At 37.4% G+C, this 17,186-nt stretch overlaps 1 protein-coding gene across 1 annotated transcript in view; it reads right to left on the bottom strand.

Moving 5' to 3' along the window:
- kif26aa (kinesin family member 26Aa) overlaps positions 1-17,186 on the bottom strand; it is a 154,799-nt gene that overhangs the window by 85,996 nt on the left and 51,617 nt on the right. Inside the window, exon 3 of the mRNA XM_067417462.1 lies at positions 5,670-6,134. Coding sequence (XP_067273563.1) covers positions 5,670-6,134 — 465 coding nt within the window. The remainder of the gene's footprint in view (positions 1-5,669; positions 6,135-17,186) is intronic.

The raw sequence follows: 17,186 nt of genomic DNA, 5'->3' as shown, positions 1-17,186 counted from the left end.
ACACCCACCATGGCTGTGTGCTAATCTACCTCCCTTCACTCCAGCTGTAATTACAGTCTCGTGTCAGCGTCCACAATTAGAGCCCAGAAAGATTCCGAAACAGGGACGCTTTGAGATCAGAATGGACAGGCTGTTCATTTAAATTAATTATACTGCACAAAAAAAGATGTTTGTACAAATTAAAAATAAATTAAAAATGAGGGCAACAAGTTTGCATGTATTTTGTTTTTTTTTTGTTGTTTTAGTCAAATTAATTTACAAGTGTCAATAGCAACTAGATTCTATTTACACTAAGCTTCTATTTACTAAGTGAAAATAGCTTCTATTTACTAAGCTTCTAAATATTTCTATTTACTAAGCTTCTAAAATTACTAAGCTTCTAAATAGCTTCTATTTACTAAGTGAAAATAGTGATATATTCTATTTACACCATTTAAAAGTAGCAGTTCTTTGCCACATAAATTGTAATTACATCAGTAATACATCAGTAATGTATAATTTATTTTGACAGATACATACTATTGCATCTCAGTACTGTTGTACATTAACCGGATGCAATAATAACAGTATAAATTATTATTTTATTTAAATTAATAAATGGAATGCTGCATTACTAAAAGACAATAAAAGCCCTCCTTACACCTCCCTAACCCTACCCAATAAATGTGTTTATTATTATTACAAATTTTGTTTAAACTCCTCCGAGAATATTAAATAAGGGGGACAAGGCCGTTTTTAACAAAGGGGGTAATCTAGCACTCGGAAAGCGTTCCACCCATAGGGGCGGCCATTGCTAACCAAGCCCTCGCCTGCTGTTAGCATCCCATTGACTCCCATTCATTTATGAGTCATTTTGACAGTGAATAACTTTACATCTGAGGCGTTTAAAAACTCCATTTGTCCATTGTTTATTTCTAAAGGAATACGACAATGCATAAAAGGCTCCATTACCTTGTATCTTACACTATCGCCCCGTAGAAGCTGTTTTTGTAAAAATAGGCTAACGATTGCGTCATAACCAACGCGACTCGCACAGTTGAGAAATTACCATATAGACAGGAGGAGACGCTCAGAAGCTATCTTTTACTGTCTATGAGACAGTTGTGGGGACGTGGAAACATAAAGTCTGATATAGTCAAGGGGGAAGAATGGGGAGAAGCCGATAGTGAGCCAAAAGCAACGGGACAAAACATTTAAACAACGTGATTCAGATTTCACTTTCCACAACTACTAGAAGGCCTACAACTGTCAGACAGGAGGCTCATGTCCCATCTACGTCGTCAAGCTCAGTCTGAGCCTGTGCAGTTCGCTCAGCCATCAGGAAGTGAGTGCTTCTAATTGACCTCATTTTCCACCTTTGACGTCTATGGGATCGCTCTGTCCATTTCTTTTACTGTCTTTGGTTTTTTATTGCTGTGGAGAAGAGTGGGTGGAGTGTGCTAGGCGGTTAGCGAATCACAATACACTGGGCCAGCTAACCAAGCTGAGCCCATTGCGTATTTTTGAGGCACTGGCTTCATAGAACCAGGAAACTATCAAACTGTTTTAACAAGAAGAGACAGAGCAGTGTAAAATAAAGGTAAAATGTATGAAAAATAATGACATTTTTTAAAAACAAAGCATGAACACATGTTACAGTGCACCCTGCAAACACAATCAAGCCTTCGAAAGAATGTTTTTTACCACCCCTTTAACAGTGTCTGGATACTTCAGCCAGTGGAAAAAAGGAGATTCATCCATCAAATCGTCAACAAATCTGCATTTTGTATAACAGCCAATATGACAATCCATTTAAGTTAATGTCAAATTAGGCAAATTTCATAATGACCTTCCCCTGTAGTCGACATTTAAATGCAGAGCTTTGTACTTTATTGTGCAACATTGCTCTCTCTCTCTCTCTCTCTCTCTCTCTCTCTCTCTCTCTCTCTCTCTCTCTCTCTCTCTCTCTCTCTCTCTCTCTCTCTCTCTCTCTCACAAGTGTGTGTTAGATGGACACAGCTGTGTTCCAATAAAACCCAGCAGCAGATGGAGCTCAGTGACAGCTAAGAGGTCACATTGGACTTTAACTTTGACATTTATAGAGCATTCACAAGCACAAGTGGTGAAAGGAGAGAGCAGCCCCTCTGAAACGCTATTAATTATCAGGTTATATTAAATGTTGTCAGACGACAGCAATCTGCTAGCCATGAAAACCATTTATAAACCTTTAAACCCCGCTACCAAATCAAATATAACCAGACCACATTACTATTAAAAGTCACTGTAAGTAATGAGTGATTCTCCGCTGCATGACAGGAAAGGATATTAAATTGTTAAATTTGGTCTGCTGTTTGTCAGTGCTGCAGAGGAGGCCCTTAACGTCCTTCACAGGATGAGACCTCTGCCAAGTTAAAACAGGGCAGCATGTGCAGTCTAGCAGACAACCATCCCAGATGGACGTCAGGTGGCATTTTTTCACACCAGGTGAGACTGCAGTCCCATCTGTTGACAATTTGCACTTTTGGCTCCCTCCACACATTCAAATGCATCTTGTGCGAGGCTCCTTAAGGCCTTAAAAGAGCCCTATTGCCAAAGGAGGCCCATTAGTGATCTGCAGGTGGCACAGGCCTGAGGACAAGCAATGAGGCCCGTCCTACACTACAGAAACACATGGGCCGGTTGCCTCTGGCTCCCTCCAAGCTCATATCATACTAAGTGGAATGCATGGATAAAAGATATATCTTTCCATTCCTGTTTCCTGACGCAGCTTGTGGTCTGCTAAAGGTGTATTGTAGGGTAAGGGGTTCACGGTGCTGAAATATACAAAACAAAACATGCAAAAATATACCTTTATGAATAAAAAAGGAAATAACACTCTGTCAAGATGGCTTCATTGAAATTCATGGAACAATGTCTTTGTCTACAAGGGTAGAAATGTTCTCCAGGGTGCTAACAGCCTTGTGTTTCTGTGTGGTTTGGATGAGCTGTGACTTTCAAGGTCTAATAGCTTTTTATACTCTGTGAGATGAGGGGGGAGACAGCATCCATTGTGTTTCTTTGACACAGGGCCACTCAGCTTTTCTTTACCACAATATTCTGTATTATGCAGTAGTGTTACAGGAGAACTAACAGATACACACTTGTTGCCATTGGAATTCATTCAAACTAACACAATGGCGGGGAGCCAATCTTCCGTCAAGAATTGTACAGCTCACTAACAATATTTTACACATTGATTGATTTGTTTTTCTATTCTTGAATTCTTGATTTTTCAACTTGAGGGTAAAGTCTTTGTAATCATGATATAAAAACATGAAGTACTTCAGGGGGTTGTAACATTGCTAAGCTTGATAAACTTGCATGCATCCATAACTTATAAAGATTTATGGTGCATAAATCTATAAAGCTCAGGGGAACACTACACTAACCTCCACAACAGTGACTACAGACACACACAATTTGACATACAATTAAAATAAAATAAAATAAAATAAAATAAAATTACTATGCAGGCAAGGTCGCTCTGCCCAGTCAACACTTTATAACCTGACTGCTGCATTTCCATGGAAACCTTGACATTCCGAGTTATCATTGACAAGATAATGATGTGAACTCACAAGCACATCTGCGTCCTTTTACATTAACTCTCAAGTTTCTGTCCTTCACAAAGTGCATAAAACTAGGGTTAACTCACATTCACAGTGCTTAAGTTTTTTAATCTTATTCATCACTCTAAGCATCAACCATGACAAATGCCTCATCTTTGACAATGGGGTCACAGCGAGCCATCCAAATGCCCATCAAATTGCATTCCATATCAAGATGACTTAATGCTCAATCTCCTGACGGGAAGGTCAAGTAGAACCAAGAAGACCAATACGAGACAAGAAGCGGCTATTTTACCTAATAATGTCTGGCTAATGCTAACTTACTCAGCACACAAACATATCAAGCGTGAAATATTACAATTTCATTTGGAGTTTTAATAAGGATAAAGTGACATTTGTAATAGTGGAATAAATGTTGTCCTTTGTTGTCCATATTTACAGCATGCAAAATCAATTATACAATTAAGATGTCCATAATAACTCTGAACCAACTCGCAGATAAACATTTAATGTGCTGAAAATTTTACCATTTTACCATTCTGTTTGATTAAGACACTTAAAGCCAGAACACTAACATCTGTTTGAGACAGACATAATCATAAAGTTGATATCTTATTCTTTTTGAGAAGGGTACTTGAGTCCTGTCTTAACAGCCTGGTCCTCGGCCTTGAACTGGGCATGAGCTCCATAATGGCATAAATATAGCCACATAAACCCTGCAACGAGGGACTCCTTTATATAAGCTAAATCATAACTCTGCTCAAGGTTAAACCATAAAGCAAATCACTAGGCCATAATCACAAAGACTTGTATATTTGCAATGCAACCATGATGTGTTTTGTGGCCCAAAAAGCCTCAACAGAAATAGTCCCCATGTGGCCTTGGTGTCAAAATCGACACAAAGACCACCAGAGACGATCTTAAGCCACGTTTCCACCGTGGGAAATTTCCCCAGGAACTAGGGACTTTGGGGTGGTACTTGGTGTGTTTCAACTGCAGCAACTGGGGTCTAAATAACGTTCCGGGTTAAAATGTCCCCCTTAAAACAGCCCTGCTTGCTAGGTAGTACTTTTTCAAAGTTCAGGAACTTTCGGGGTTGGGACTTGGGCACTGAACATGCTGATTGGTTGATTTCATGCAGCATTTTATTTAAACCTTAAAGTCTGTTGCGGTGCGTGTGGTAAGAGTTGTTTTCTATTCAAATCAACAATGGAGTATAAAAAAACGACTGATTATCCGAAGACAAGGTTTTTTAATCTTATACGCGGAGGACTAAATCCAGTGGAAAGTCGTGCACAGCCTTATGTCACCGGACTAATCTATACGGTACTTTTGACTGTAATGGAAATGCAGACAGCAGCAGGTCTGGGGGAAAAATTGTTCCTGCAGTTTCTGGGACCAATTGTTCCGAGTAATTTCGGTGGAAACGGGGCTTACAAGGAGGAAACAGGAAACAGGAGTTACAAATTGTTTGGTTAATTCTGCTCAGATCTTGATATTGAACATTTTAACACATTTTGGGAAGTGTCAAAAAAATGTTTTATTAAATAACATTCCAGAAATGTTCCTGAATCCTGAAAAAAGTATCAAATTCCACTAAATGACTAAGCAAAAATTTTCTATAATTAATAATAAGAAGAAGTGTTTTTGAGCACCAAATCAGAATGATTTCTAAAGGATCATGTGACTTTTTTTTCTTTGCCATCACAGGATTAAATTACATTTTAAACTACATCATTTTACAGTACTGCTTCGTTTACAAATCTTACCAACCTAGTATGAAGGGTACAGAAATACATAAGCTACATAAAGAGGGCCTAATGAATAATAATAACATCACTGATGCAACATAATTAATATTCATGATCTTCTGCCTAGTTTATTTGTTTTAAAATTGTGTCCCTACCACTTTTCAGATAATATCTACACTAGGATCATGAAGAGGTGGAAGTACTCAAGAAAGATGCTTTCCAACCAATACTTTTTTAGTAGATTTTAGCTTCAAAAATAAAATATTCAGTATCTACAACTTCATGATTAATACCATAGCTTTAGGACTAGTCGTGCAGTAGCTACTCTTACCAATGACCGAAGATATTCTGATGTGTTTGTCACACGCCACACTCCCTCCAGGTAGTGTTGTGCATGTATAGGAAGTGGTGTGACAGTGGCCAAGCAGGTTCGTTTGCCACCCACTCTCGCTGCTCCATCTTGATTCCAAGTCATTCCCTGAGGTTTCTCCCTGGATAAGGAACCACAAGGATGTCCGGTGAGGTTTTGACTGCTATGTGTGGGCCATTCCCATGAAGCATGGGGTGAGATGGCACTGTGGGATGCCACACGTGGTGGCAGCATGCCAGAAAGGGGTCCTGGCTGCAGGTCAGGCATGTCCTCGAACGCCAGCCCCAGTGCGGAGTGCAGTGCCAGGCGCCTCAGGTGGTGAAGGGGGGTTCCGCACACTTCACAGCTGCTCTGGGATCCACAGCCCCGAGGAGGCCATTCCAGAGTCTGGAGCTTGTCAAGGAGGAATGCTGCAAAGCTTGGGTCCTGCAAGAAAAAAGTCAGCAACATGACAAGTTATTACAGCACAGCTGCTGAAAACATCTTGGTTTTGTTCTTGCTGCATTCTGGTTAAATCAACAGACTGATTATTTTTTTCTGAACTTGTGCATTAAAGGGATAGTTCACCCAAAAATCAAAATAAGCCCATGATTTATTCACCCTCAAGCCATCCTTTGTGTTTGTGACATTCTTCTTTCAGATGAATATAATTGTAGTTAAATTAAAATATGTCCTGGCTATTCAAAGCATTATAATGGCAGCCCAAAATTTGAAGCCCAAAAAAGAGCTTCTGGCGGACCACCTTCCGTTCAACTTACGAAGATTGTATATATATATATATATATATATATATATATATATATATATATATATATATATATATATATATATATATATATATATATATATATATATATATATATATATATATATATATTTCACAATCTGCTCAGTTACTGGGATTTTCAAGCATTTCTAGGGTTTACAAAGAATGGTGTGTAAAGGGAAAAACATCCAGTATGTGGAAGTCCTGTGGGTGAAAATGCCTTGTTGATGCTAGAGGTCAGAGGAGAATGGGCCAACTGATTCAAGCTGATAGAAGAGCAACTTTGACTGAAATAACCACTCATTATAACCAAGGTATGCAGCAAAGCATTTGTGATTTGTTGTGGTGGTTTAATGGTGTGGGGGATGTTTTCTTGGCACACTTTATGCCCCTTAGTGCCAATTGGACATTGTTTAAATTCCACGGCCTACCTGAGCATTGTTTCTGACCATGTCCATCCCTTTATGACCACCATGTACCCATCCTCAGATGGCTACTTCCAGCAGGATAATGCAACATGTATATATATATATATATATATATATATATATATATATATATATATATATATATATATATATATATATATATATATATATATATATATATATATATATATATATATATATATATATATATATATATACTCATTACTATCAGCAGCTATCGTTTTTCTCATTTAGCTGCCTCCACCCCTTATCCTCCTCTTGTAGGTCAGGATTTGGTATTCTAATTGCCCTTGAATCAGACTAAACTCCTTAATATTTTTGTACATGTAATATCAACATTAATGATAACAGCAATACATCATGTTGTTTCTGTTCTGTTTACCCTAAGGGGGTTATTGCTGCTCTCCCTGCTCTTATCTACGCTAGGCTGCATGGATTCAGGGAGTTCTTGGCCAGAACAGAACTATACCGGCAATCCAAACTATATGCCAATAGTCAATCAATTATCTTTGCCGAAAGTGGACATAAATTGATATTTTTCTTACAAAAACCCACTGATTCGCTTCAGAAGGCCATTATTCAGAGCCGTGTGGATTACTTTTATAATGGATGGATACACTTTTTTGGTCTTCAAAATTTGGGCTGCCATTCACTGCCATTATAAAGCTTGGAAGAGCCAGGATATTTTAATATAACTGATTTATTTTATTCTTCTGAAAGAAGAATGTCATATACACACCTAGGATGTGTTGAGAGTGAGTAAATTATGGGATTTTATTTTTTTTTTGGGGGGGGGGGGTGAGCTATCCCTTTAAAATTCTCTATTCAAAAAAGCTTGGCTGATTAGCTTGTCAATCATGTACAACACAGTATGATGCTGTAAACGCTTTCAAGTAAGAACCAGTGGCAGCAACAAAGTCCAAAAGTTGACATTTGTCACATTAACATGCATTTATCATCCTCTGAACTATGTAAATGAAATATTTGAGGAAACAACACATTTCCATTCTTTTTTTACACATATACAATGCTGATGTCATTTCTAGAGAAATAGAACAACAGAAGCAATAAATATAAACAGCTGTCTTGTGATAATTGTCAGAGTTATGTCTGTTCTTCTGCTTAATTTAGTTTCATTTGTCACTTTCTAATTTTTCACCTTCACACTACTACATTTCCCATGATCACTCATGGCTCCCACCAGCACACACTCCTCAATCATGCACACCCGCCATCATTCATCTTCATCAGCTCCACTCCACTTAAGCTTTCTGTTCCTGTCAGTTTGCTGTCTGGTATTGTTTGCTTATTGTGTCTTGTACACCACAGGAAACACGCACGCGTGCCCTCGGATCAGTCGGACGTAGTGGTGTACAAGAGGTAAAAACAATATAAATACTGTTCATTTTCTCACACAAACCGCTCGTTTCGTGTCTTAGGCCATCAGTGTGTACTTACGATGGGGGATTCTTTAATTTGGACTTCTCTGTGTATGCTCTTTGAGGTGGTGACCATAGACCTGCATTATGTGAGGCACAGACAAGAATGGTTTGACCTAAAATGATCAAAATTGAAACTACTGGGGAAACAAATACTCCTACATCTCGGATGCCATGAGGTAAGCTAAAACATATCAAAATTTAATTTCAAAGTGAACTATCCCTTTAAGTAAACATCTTTATTTGAAACGCCACATCCTTGGGGGTATTCCAGAAAGCAAGGTTAACTTACATATACCTTTAACTCTCGGTTCATTAACCCAAACCTTGCGAGGTATGCTGGTTCCAAAAACGAGTCCCGGAGTAAGTTCAGAAAACTCAGAGTATGTTCCCAGTTAACTTACAAGACATTCTCAACAGAGCGAATCAATGATTCACCATGGAAACAGATGCTAAGAAAGATCTCCACCTATTTGGTTATTATGCAATCATTTTTTAAATGTCTATGTTTAATAAGTAATCTTTATTCACAGAGAATAAGGATTATATTGTTTATTTGATTAATACTAATTGAACACAAATCCATGTGTGAAATGATTTTTTTTTACTACTAATTATATAATTTAATATTTTTTATTCTAATTCTTCTAATATAATATTCTAATTAGAATTAATATATATCATTGTATATTATATAACTGAAACAAATTTGGTTATATCAATAACTAGATTAATTATAATAAAACACATCTAAATACCTCTTAAGCAAACTAACCCTGGAACATAACCTGCTCTCTATGTTCAGAGAGTAAGTTGCTATGGCTGAAAGTTACCTGTTTTTGGAACCAAAAGTTGAGGTTATCCGCTAAATTACTTATGGCGCATAACCTGCTTTCTGGAATATTCCCCTTGTCTCCATCCTTTGTGAGAAGCACAATGACAATAATATTCTTAACTATAACTAAAATTGAAATAAAAATAAAGATAAATAGACCTTTTTAACATGAATACAAAACTAATAACAACTACTAAAGCTCTTAGCAAAATGACTAAAACTTAAACCAAAAAAAATCTAATAAAAGCTGAACTAGCAACAACCAGTCGCTTAAATAGTTTTTGTGGCTACTATAAAAATATTTAGGTGAAGATAATTATGGTAAACTTTTGGTGAACTTTATCAAATAAATGTCGCTTCTAACAGCTGCTCCTTTAAAAAAAAACATAAAATCAAAGCTGTCTCTCCATGCAACATTGTGTGTAGCTTGATTTAAGGATTGTAATAACCTTATGCTGTCAACACCATAGGTGTATTTTTTGCTGGAGTGAAATGGAGGTCAGGAGGAGACAAAGCCCCGACCTCAGCACAACACTACACCGTGATTAAGTGCTTTTGTCTGGGACTGGAGGACTTCTACAGCAGGTTCTTTCACTAAGGGGGGAAACCATTCTACATTGGCATGCCAGATGCCTGCAATCTGCTTCAGTCGGCATGCAGGCAGCCCCTCCAACCTGTTAGAGCTGCCTGTGGACATATATACTGCCTGTGATACTTTATATTTATTCATTTAACAGAACCGGTTAACATCTTTACAAGGAAGTCCTATGCCTATTCCAAGTCAAGTCGACTTAATTTATATAGTGCTTTTACAATGACGATTGTTTCACAGTGTTAAACAGGAAAATATTGCAACAAAATTTGATCCGGCTGTACAGTCCTTCTGGAGAAAACGGTGATGTTATCAGCGCATTTCAATTTATCATATAGCGACAATGGGGGCAGATCAGTGATATAGTTAATAAAGTTATTTTAGTAATGAATTTTATTTTGAAAATTTTGTTGAAAACTTTAGCAAGCCAAGCCAGTATTCCAGAACACTGATAATAATATGATCATTAAAGAGAACAGAAAATGATATTGCTAGTGCAGCTGACAATGAAAGTGAATTAGTTGGGAATAAATAGAATAGAATAGTTCAAATCTGACTCAAATATGTAAAAAAAAAAAAAAAATTATATCTTATTGCAGTAACAGAAAATTCACTGCACTAGTCTAATATAAAATAGATTATGATTATTTTCATAATAATTAGATTATGAAAATAAATTTCTTCCACTAAGCAAAATATTAATTCCAACTTCTCACATTTATACACAAAATTTCTGCAACACACAACCTCTGCCTAATATAAAAATAAAAATAACTGAATTAAGAAAATGTTCAAATGTAACTCTTCCACAAAGTAGCACAGTTCATAACACCTTCATGTATTCATATGAAAAGTGTGATTACAGTTGTGTTCAGCATGTTTCAGCTGCTTTGAAAGCTGTTCATGCCATCATTAAACTAAATAGATTTATTTTTTATCAAAAAACAGCTATAAAATATTAAAATGCTCTATTGACATTTGAATGTTTGTGCTTTATGTTAAATGTTTTAATGTGCTCTGCATCTCTATTAGAATCATGAAGACTCCAGTCATTAAAAGGTTTTGGAGCAGTTCAGCCAACATGTGTCCTCAGAAGCCTTCGTGTGTGTACATTTAAACACTGTGAATCGTAAAAATGCAAAATGACAGCTGCAGAATGCAAAATGACCAGATGACACGAATGGAAGCACAAACATGGCGTGTGTTAGTCTATCCACCCACTCAACAGACACAAGCTGCACTTGTTAAGTGCTAGTCACACCACAGTGCTATTGGAGAGGACCTTCCTTTGTACAGAGATTTAAAGCCAGGCTGCCGTCTGCATCCTTTAGTGTCTGTGGCTTCTGGCGTCCTCCTAGGCAAACACGCAGTGGTTATTCACGAGTCAATGCCTTACTATGAGCCGTGCCCTCTGAGCCCCATCCCACATGTGCTCACAGTGGCCACCGCATTCTGATAGATGGGACAAAAGGTTGAATAGGCACACTTTGTGATGACAACAACATTAAAGATTTGTACCCATCCACTAGGGGCAAGAATTACCAGAAGCCCCACAATAGATTATTTTCACAATTCTTCAGCCACAATAAGATATTATTGCGATTTTAAACATTTTGCGGTATGCTAAGTAGGGCAGTCGCTAGATGGGAGAAAGGAGGTGACTATTCTCATGGCCCCCACTTTTTAACGTGCCCCTATTATGCTATTTTAAAGGTTCCTAATTTTGTCCTAGATGTCTCCTACAATATGTTTACACATATCCAAGGTCAAAAAACACATACAAAAAAACACTTCTCATTAACCCATTTCTCAAAAGAGTCTGAAAATGTTTGTTTTAAAGATTTAGTCTCTTTAAACCCCTCCTTTCTGAGAGCCTTCTCTGATTGGTCAGGCAGCCCAGACTGTTGTGACTGGTCTACTGTTTAAGAGAAAATAAACGCCTATTGCCATATCTTAATTTCAACTCCAAAGGCATCCTCAGCAATTGATACACAGCGATACGAATTATGTCTTTTTTCTGTATCGAATGCGAATCCTCATCCTTTTGAAGTGCATGCAAAGTGTATTCACAGCACTGAAAACAGCCTCTTCTTGGCATGTCGACAACAAGAACCAAACTCTTTCAGGCCTCAGCTACAACTATGTTTGAGGGTGGGTCAAAGTAGACATTGTTTACAGGCAATAGGCATTTTCACAAAGCCACAGGCTGACATTATGCAAATTAGTTACATTGTTACGTAGGTATGTAACAGGAAGTGAGACTGGAAATGCTGACAACTTGTTTCAGGCATAGACTATAAAAAAGATGGATGACGCACATTCACTCTCTACCACTGTAGAAAAGTGAAGCCGCCAATGTCCAAATATGGCGTCCACCATCTTTACATCTTAGAGCCTGAATGTGAAGTAGAGTCGTAGTATCAAGGCTCCGCCCACACTTCCGCAGAATCGGTTTGTACAGTTTACTGCAGAACAACTCATAAGGGTAGTGTGAAATAAACAGCTATGGAAATATAGAAATTAAAGTTGAAGCTCCAGTCTATTAAAAGTCTATCTAATTAAAGTCAGTTGCCTTCACTTAGAGAGTAAAATAACAAATTAAAACCAAATTCATAAAAAAAACTTAACACTTGAACGTCATAAAAAATAACTAAAATTACATTTTTTTTTAAGTCCAGGCAACCTTATTTATATCGCTCTCTTTGACAATGACGACTGTTCCAAAGCAGCATCACAGTGTTAAACAGGAAAATATTCCAACAAAATTTGATTCAGCTGTACAGTCCTTATGGAGAAAACGGTGATGTCATCAGCTCATTTCAATTTATCATATAGCGACAATGTGGGCAGATCAGTAATATATTTGATACAGTTAATATAGTAATTCATTTTATTTGGATATTTAGTTGAAAACTTAGATCGAAATCTTAGTGTCCCCAACTGAGTAAGCAAAGCTAAAGGTGATCGTATTTCAAATTCAAATTGAAGTGTAATTTGATTGTTTAGTGTGTCTCATGGCCCGCTAGATTACATGGAGAGGGTGGAGTTTATGAGCTATACAGCATCCAGCCACCTGGGGGCGATCAACATTTTTGGGCTTCACTTTTCAGGACTTGCGTGGCACACTTGGTTTCAGGAGTTCAGAATCTATTATTTCTTTTAGGAGACAATACATTTGTAAATAAATCAATTTAGATCCTTAAAACGTTACATTCGCAGACAACTATAATAAACACTGCATGAAAGGTAATAGTTGACAAAACATAATAGGGGGAATACGAATAGACTATAAACTTAAAGCTTTTACTCTTAAACACAAAAGGCACGTCCAATTTAATAAAAAAAAATAATATTTATTAAACAAGCCAGATCAAGACTAAAAACAAAATAAAGTGCATAACTGAAAAATAAAGCATAAGCTCAAAACTAATACAAACAGTTGGCACAGCTAACGCATTGCACATTAGGATCAAAACATAAAATAATGCGCCTGCAGTTCTAAAACTATTATTACACTAAAACATTGAAATATGGCAATTCTGATATGTTCATGACTACTCAAAACAGACGGAGCAACCAAACGCAGACAAGTTAGCTCACCGTTTTTAGGTGATATGACATGTTTGCCGTCAAGCTATGATATGCAAACTGTTGCTTACTAAATTTGCATTTGACTTTTTTCCCATTTTCTATTTTTAAAAAATGCTGCCACACTGCTGATGTCTTTGTTGACATGGTAAAAGAGGACTGACTAGGAAAACACTCTCACAATTAAATAAATAATATACAGCAAAGTAGCCTACTTCAATCTGTCTCTCTTCTCCAGTGGGTTGGGCTAATCCAAAAGAAGTGAAAACAAGGGAGGTGTTCTGAAGACACCCCCATTAGCATTTAGTGCTTTACACCTGATGAAATGAACGTGGCAAAACTGATGAAATTAACGCGGCAAAACTGATGAAATTAACGCGGCAAAACTGATGAAATTAACGCTGCAAAACTGTTTAAATGAACGCGGCAAAAAAAATCGACCAATCAGAATTTTGGTTGAGCCAGAACGTATGGTCTAATAATTGACTAATCGACTGGGAGATTACAGCCCTAGATTATTTTCTGCTTGTTTAATTTTAGTTTCTTTTGTATACGAACACTCTCTGCGTTTAAAACACAGACTAGCTCTTCTGGCACTGCAGGGTTGTATTATTGAAAAAACAAGCCCTAGGAGTCGCACAATAACTACGTACACGTTGTGGCATTAGTTTCGGCTTTTGTTCACACAGCGCTCGTCCCGGGTCGAATCCCGCAATATTACTAGGTCCCCGACCCGGGTCGAATTCAGTAATCAATCCCAGGACGTGGTTGCTTTCACACAGAAGGCAACCCGGCAATGTTCCGGGAATATTGCGGGTCCGACGTGCAGTGTGAAAGGGGCTTATGAGAGAAAGAGAGAGAGAGAGAGATGCAGTATGACAGATTTACTTAAGCTGTTTGTGAAATGACGGTTTGAAATAAATATTATAAATTAAGCACAACATTCGCAACCCCAAACAAAAATTCAGGCCCTGAAAAAAAAAAACACAAAATATCACCCCTACCTTCCACCAACAGTGACTTTCTTTTCAAACCTGATAAGGCACAATGGAGAGAGTGAAATGGATGAAACATGTAAGATCTACAACTGCACCTACGATAAATCTGAAATACTAGCCGGTGGGCATTACTGCTGATGGACTACTATCCCTGTTCACAAAAATAAATAAATAAATAAAGGTATAGCTTAGACAAAGAGGAGTGTGACATACTGACATACTGTACAGTTAAATAAAAGATAGGATCGTGGAGGCTGTCGACTATGATGTAGTGCTATGAGGCTATGAGAGAACCGAAGCCTTCCTTCGAAGACTTCATCCATGCTCCACAGAGGAGAAAATTGCTGGTGAATTGCAATTTTCTGTTCTGTTAGGTAACAGACAGATGATGGAGGTACTAAAGGAAAAAGAGTGGAGAAACAGGAATTGGAAGGAAGGCAGGCAAGGAATAAGTAAGGACTATCACTGGAATAACAGAACACAGGAAGTTTGAGAAAATTCGCATTATGAACAGTTCTGAACAGTTACATGAGGTGTTTGCACGCAGAACACTGTGTTTAAAATTGTGAGGGGCAGTAGAATGGAAAAGAATAACTGGACTCTTAAAGAATAACTAGCCGCTTAAACTGTACCGCTTTTAAAGGACCCTGTACAAGGACGGGAATGACATCGTCATGTATATAGTTTCAATTTTCAATGTCTGTGGAGGAGCTATGATGTCATATGGTACCATTTGAAATCTTAGACTCTCTACTTTCTGGAGATATGCATCATTTTGGCATTTGTTATACACAAAGTAATGTATTTACACTAAATTACTCTAGTGCCATTTCTGCCTGAATTTGGCCTACCCAAATTGAAAAGCCTCCCATACACACATGCATACAGTGGTCTAGGTTCAAAATGTTGGTGTCATTTTACAGGAAACCCTTTAAAGTTACATAAAACACTGCTAAAAGTGATAAACATGTAAGTATATGTTGTGTAAGCTTTTATAAACCCCCCAAAAAATTTGGCGCTTTTTGATTTTTTTAATAAAAAATCATTTTTGAAAGTGTGTAACTCAGGCCCTGTGTGCTCTAGGACCCTGCAGACATGGTAAGAGGCTAGATGCATTTTGGCAAAAGTATCTTTTTTAACTGGATTCGTAAATAAAATAAATATTATTTTATAAAATAAAATAAATATATTCTTCCACCAAGAATATTCCTACAATGTGTGATTGCAGGGGTGTTTTTTTCTGCATTTTACAGCAGCTTTAATAAAAGTGCTCAATCAATCAGAATTCTGAACCCCAGAAATCTATTTCTTAATAATTAAAGGGATAGTTCACCCAAAAATGAAAATTAGCCCATGATTTACTCATCCTCAAGTCATCCTAGGTGTATATGGCATTCTCTTTTCAGACGAATACAATCAGGGTTATATTAAAAAAGCCCTGGCTATTCCAAGCTTTAAAATGGAAGGGATTGTTGTTCTGTTTTTGAAGTAAAATGCATCTGTCCGTTTAAAACTTTCTGAATTAAAGCTCTGGCCAATGAAAAGTTCTGGAAAAAGTGTTGAAAGTGCCTTCTCGTCGTTCAAGATGCATATGCGACGTCTGACGAGCATACCTGGTCACGTAAGCAGAGACACATTAAATACTTTTTTTTATCAACTGAATACGGAAGGCGATTGGCTGAACTTTACTTAATAAAGTTGTAAATATGGATATTTTTCTTACACAAAAACATCAATTCACTTCCAAAGGCGTTTATTAACCTCCGCGTGGAGCCGCGTGGAGCACGTTTTTTGACGAACAGATGCACTTTTATGGACTTAAAAATAGAACAACAATCTCTGCCATTTTAAAGCTTGGATTAGCCAGGACCTTTTTAATATAACTCAACTTTTATTTGTCTGAAAGAAGAATGTCATATACACCTAGGATGACTTGAGGGTGAGTAAATCATGGGCTATTTTTCATTTTTAGGTGAACTATATCCCTTTAATATGACGCTCATCATGCAAAGACACAAAAAAGCATTGAGGTAGTGCATCAGTCAAAGACATCAGTTCATTTACCGGCTGTGTCAGACCCTCTTTTTGACTAACCGCCAAGTCACACCAAATAGGCAGTGAATGTTACATCTAGGCTAGATGAATTCGCTTTGGCTGTCTTGTGGTCTCCAGCATTCTAAGCCACATTCTCAACAAAAAAAAACAGATATTAAAAGTCTCACTAATAACAGAACACTGTGGTAATTTTTACAGCCTCAGCAAAACAGACAAAAAGTATAAAAAACACAAGATCTTTATACTTTTACCCTGAATCCAATCCGTGTGTACTTTTTTTGAATAATCACAATATCACAACAAGGATATTAAATACCTGCTATTTTTCCCTCAGTAATCCGATAATTCTGGCTGATAAAACTTGACTGGTCCTGTCTCTTGACTACTTCAGGTTCTCGTAATCTCTGAAGCCACAGCTTCTGGTATGCAGTCAGACCACAACTGACTGAACTCAGAGACAATTCTAAGTACTTGCAAAGCAGTGCCGTAAATCACTGCACACACACAATTGCAAGTTATCCTCATAAGCAGCAACAGACGGAGTGCTTTGTATGCTGGAGGTCGGGGTGGGGTGGGGGACGACGAATCCTTGTCTATCAGAAGTCTAGAAATGAGCATATTTCAGAAATGCCAAAAAGACCTGACGTTAAACTTCAAAATGATAAGATACTAAGACATTAAAGACAAGAGAAGATTTTCAAAATGTCATGGGAAATGATTTCAACAAAATGCCATGTTAAAACATCAATTTTGAGA

Source organism: Pseudorasbora parva, chromosome 15 (genome assembly GCF_024679245.1).
Source record: "Pseudorasbora parva isolate DD20220531a chromosome 15, ASM2467924v1, whole genome shotgun sequence".
NCBI lineage: Eukaryota > Metazoa > Chordata > Actinopteri > Cypriniformes > Gobionidae > Pseudorasbora > Pseudorasbora parva.
This window is presented reverse-complemented; position numbering and strand designations above follow the sequence as displayed.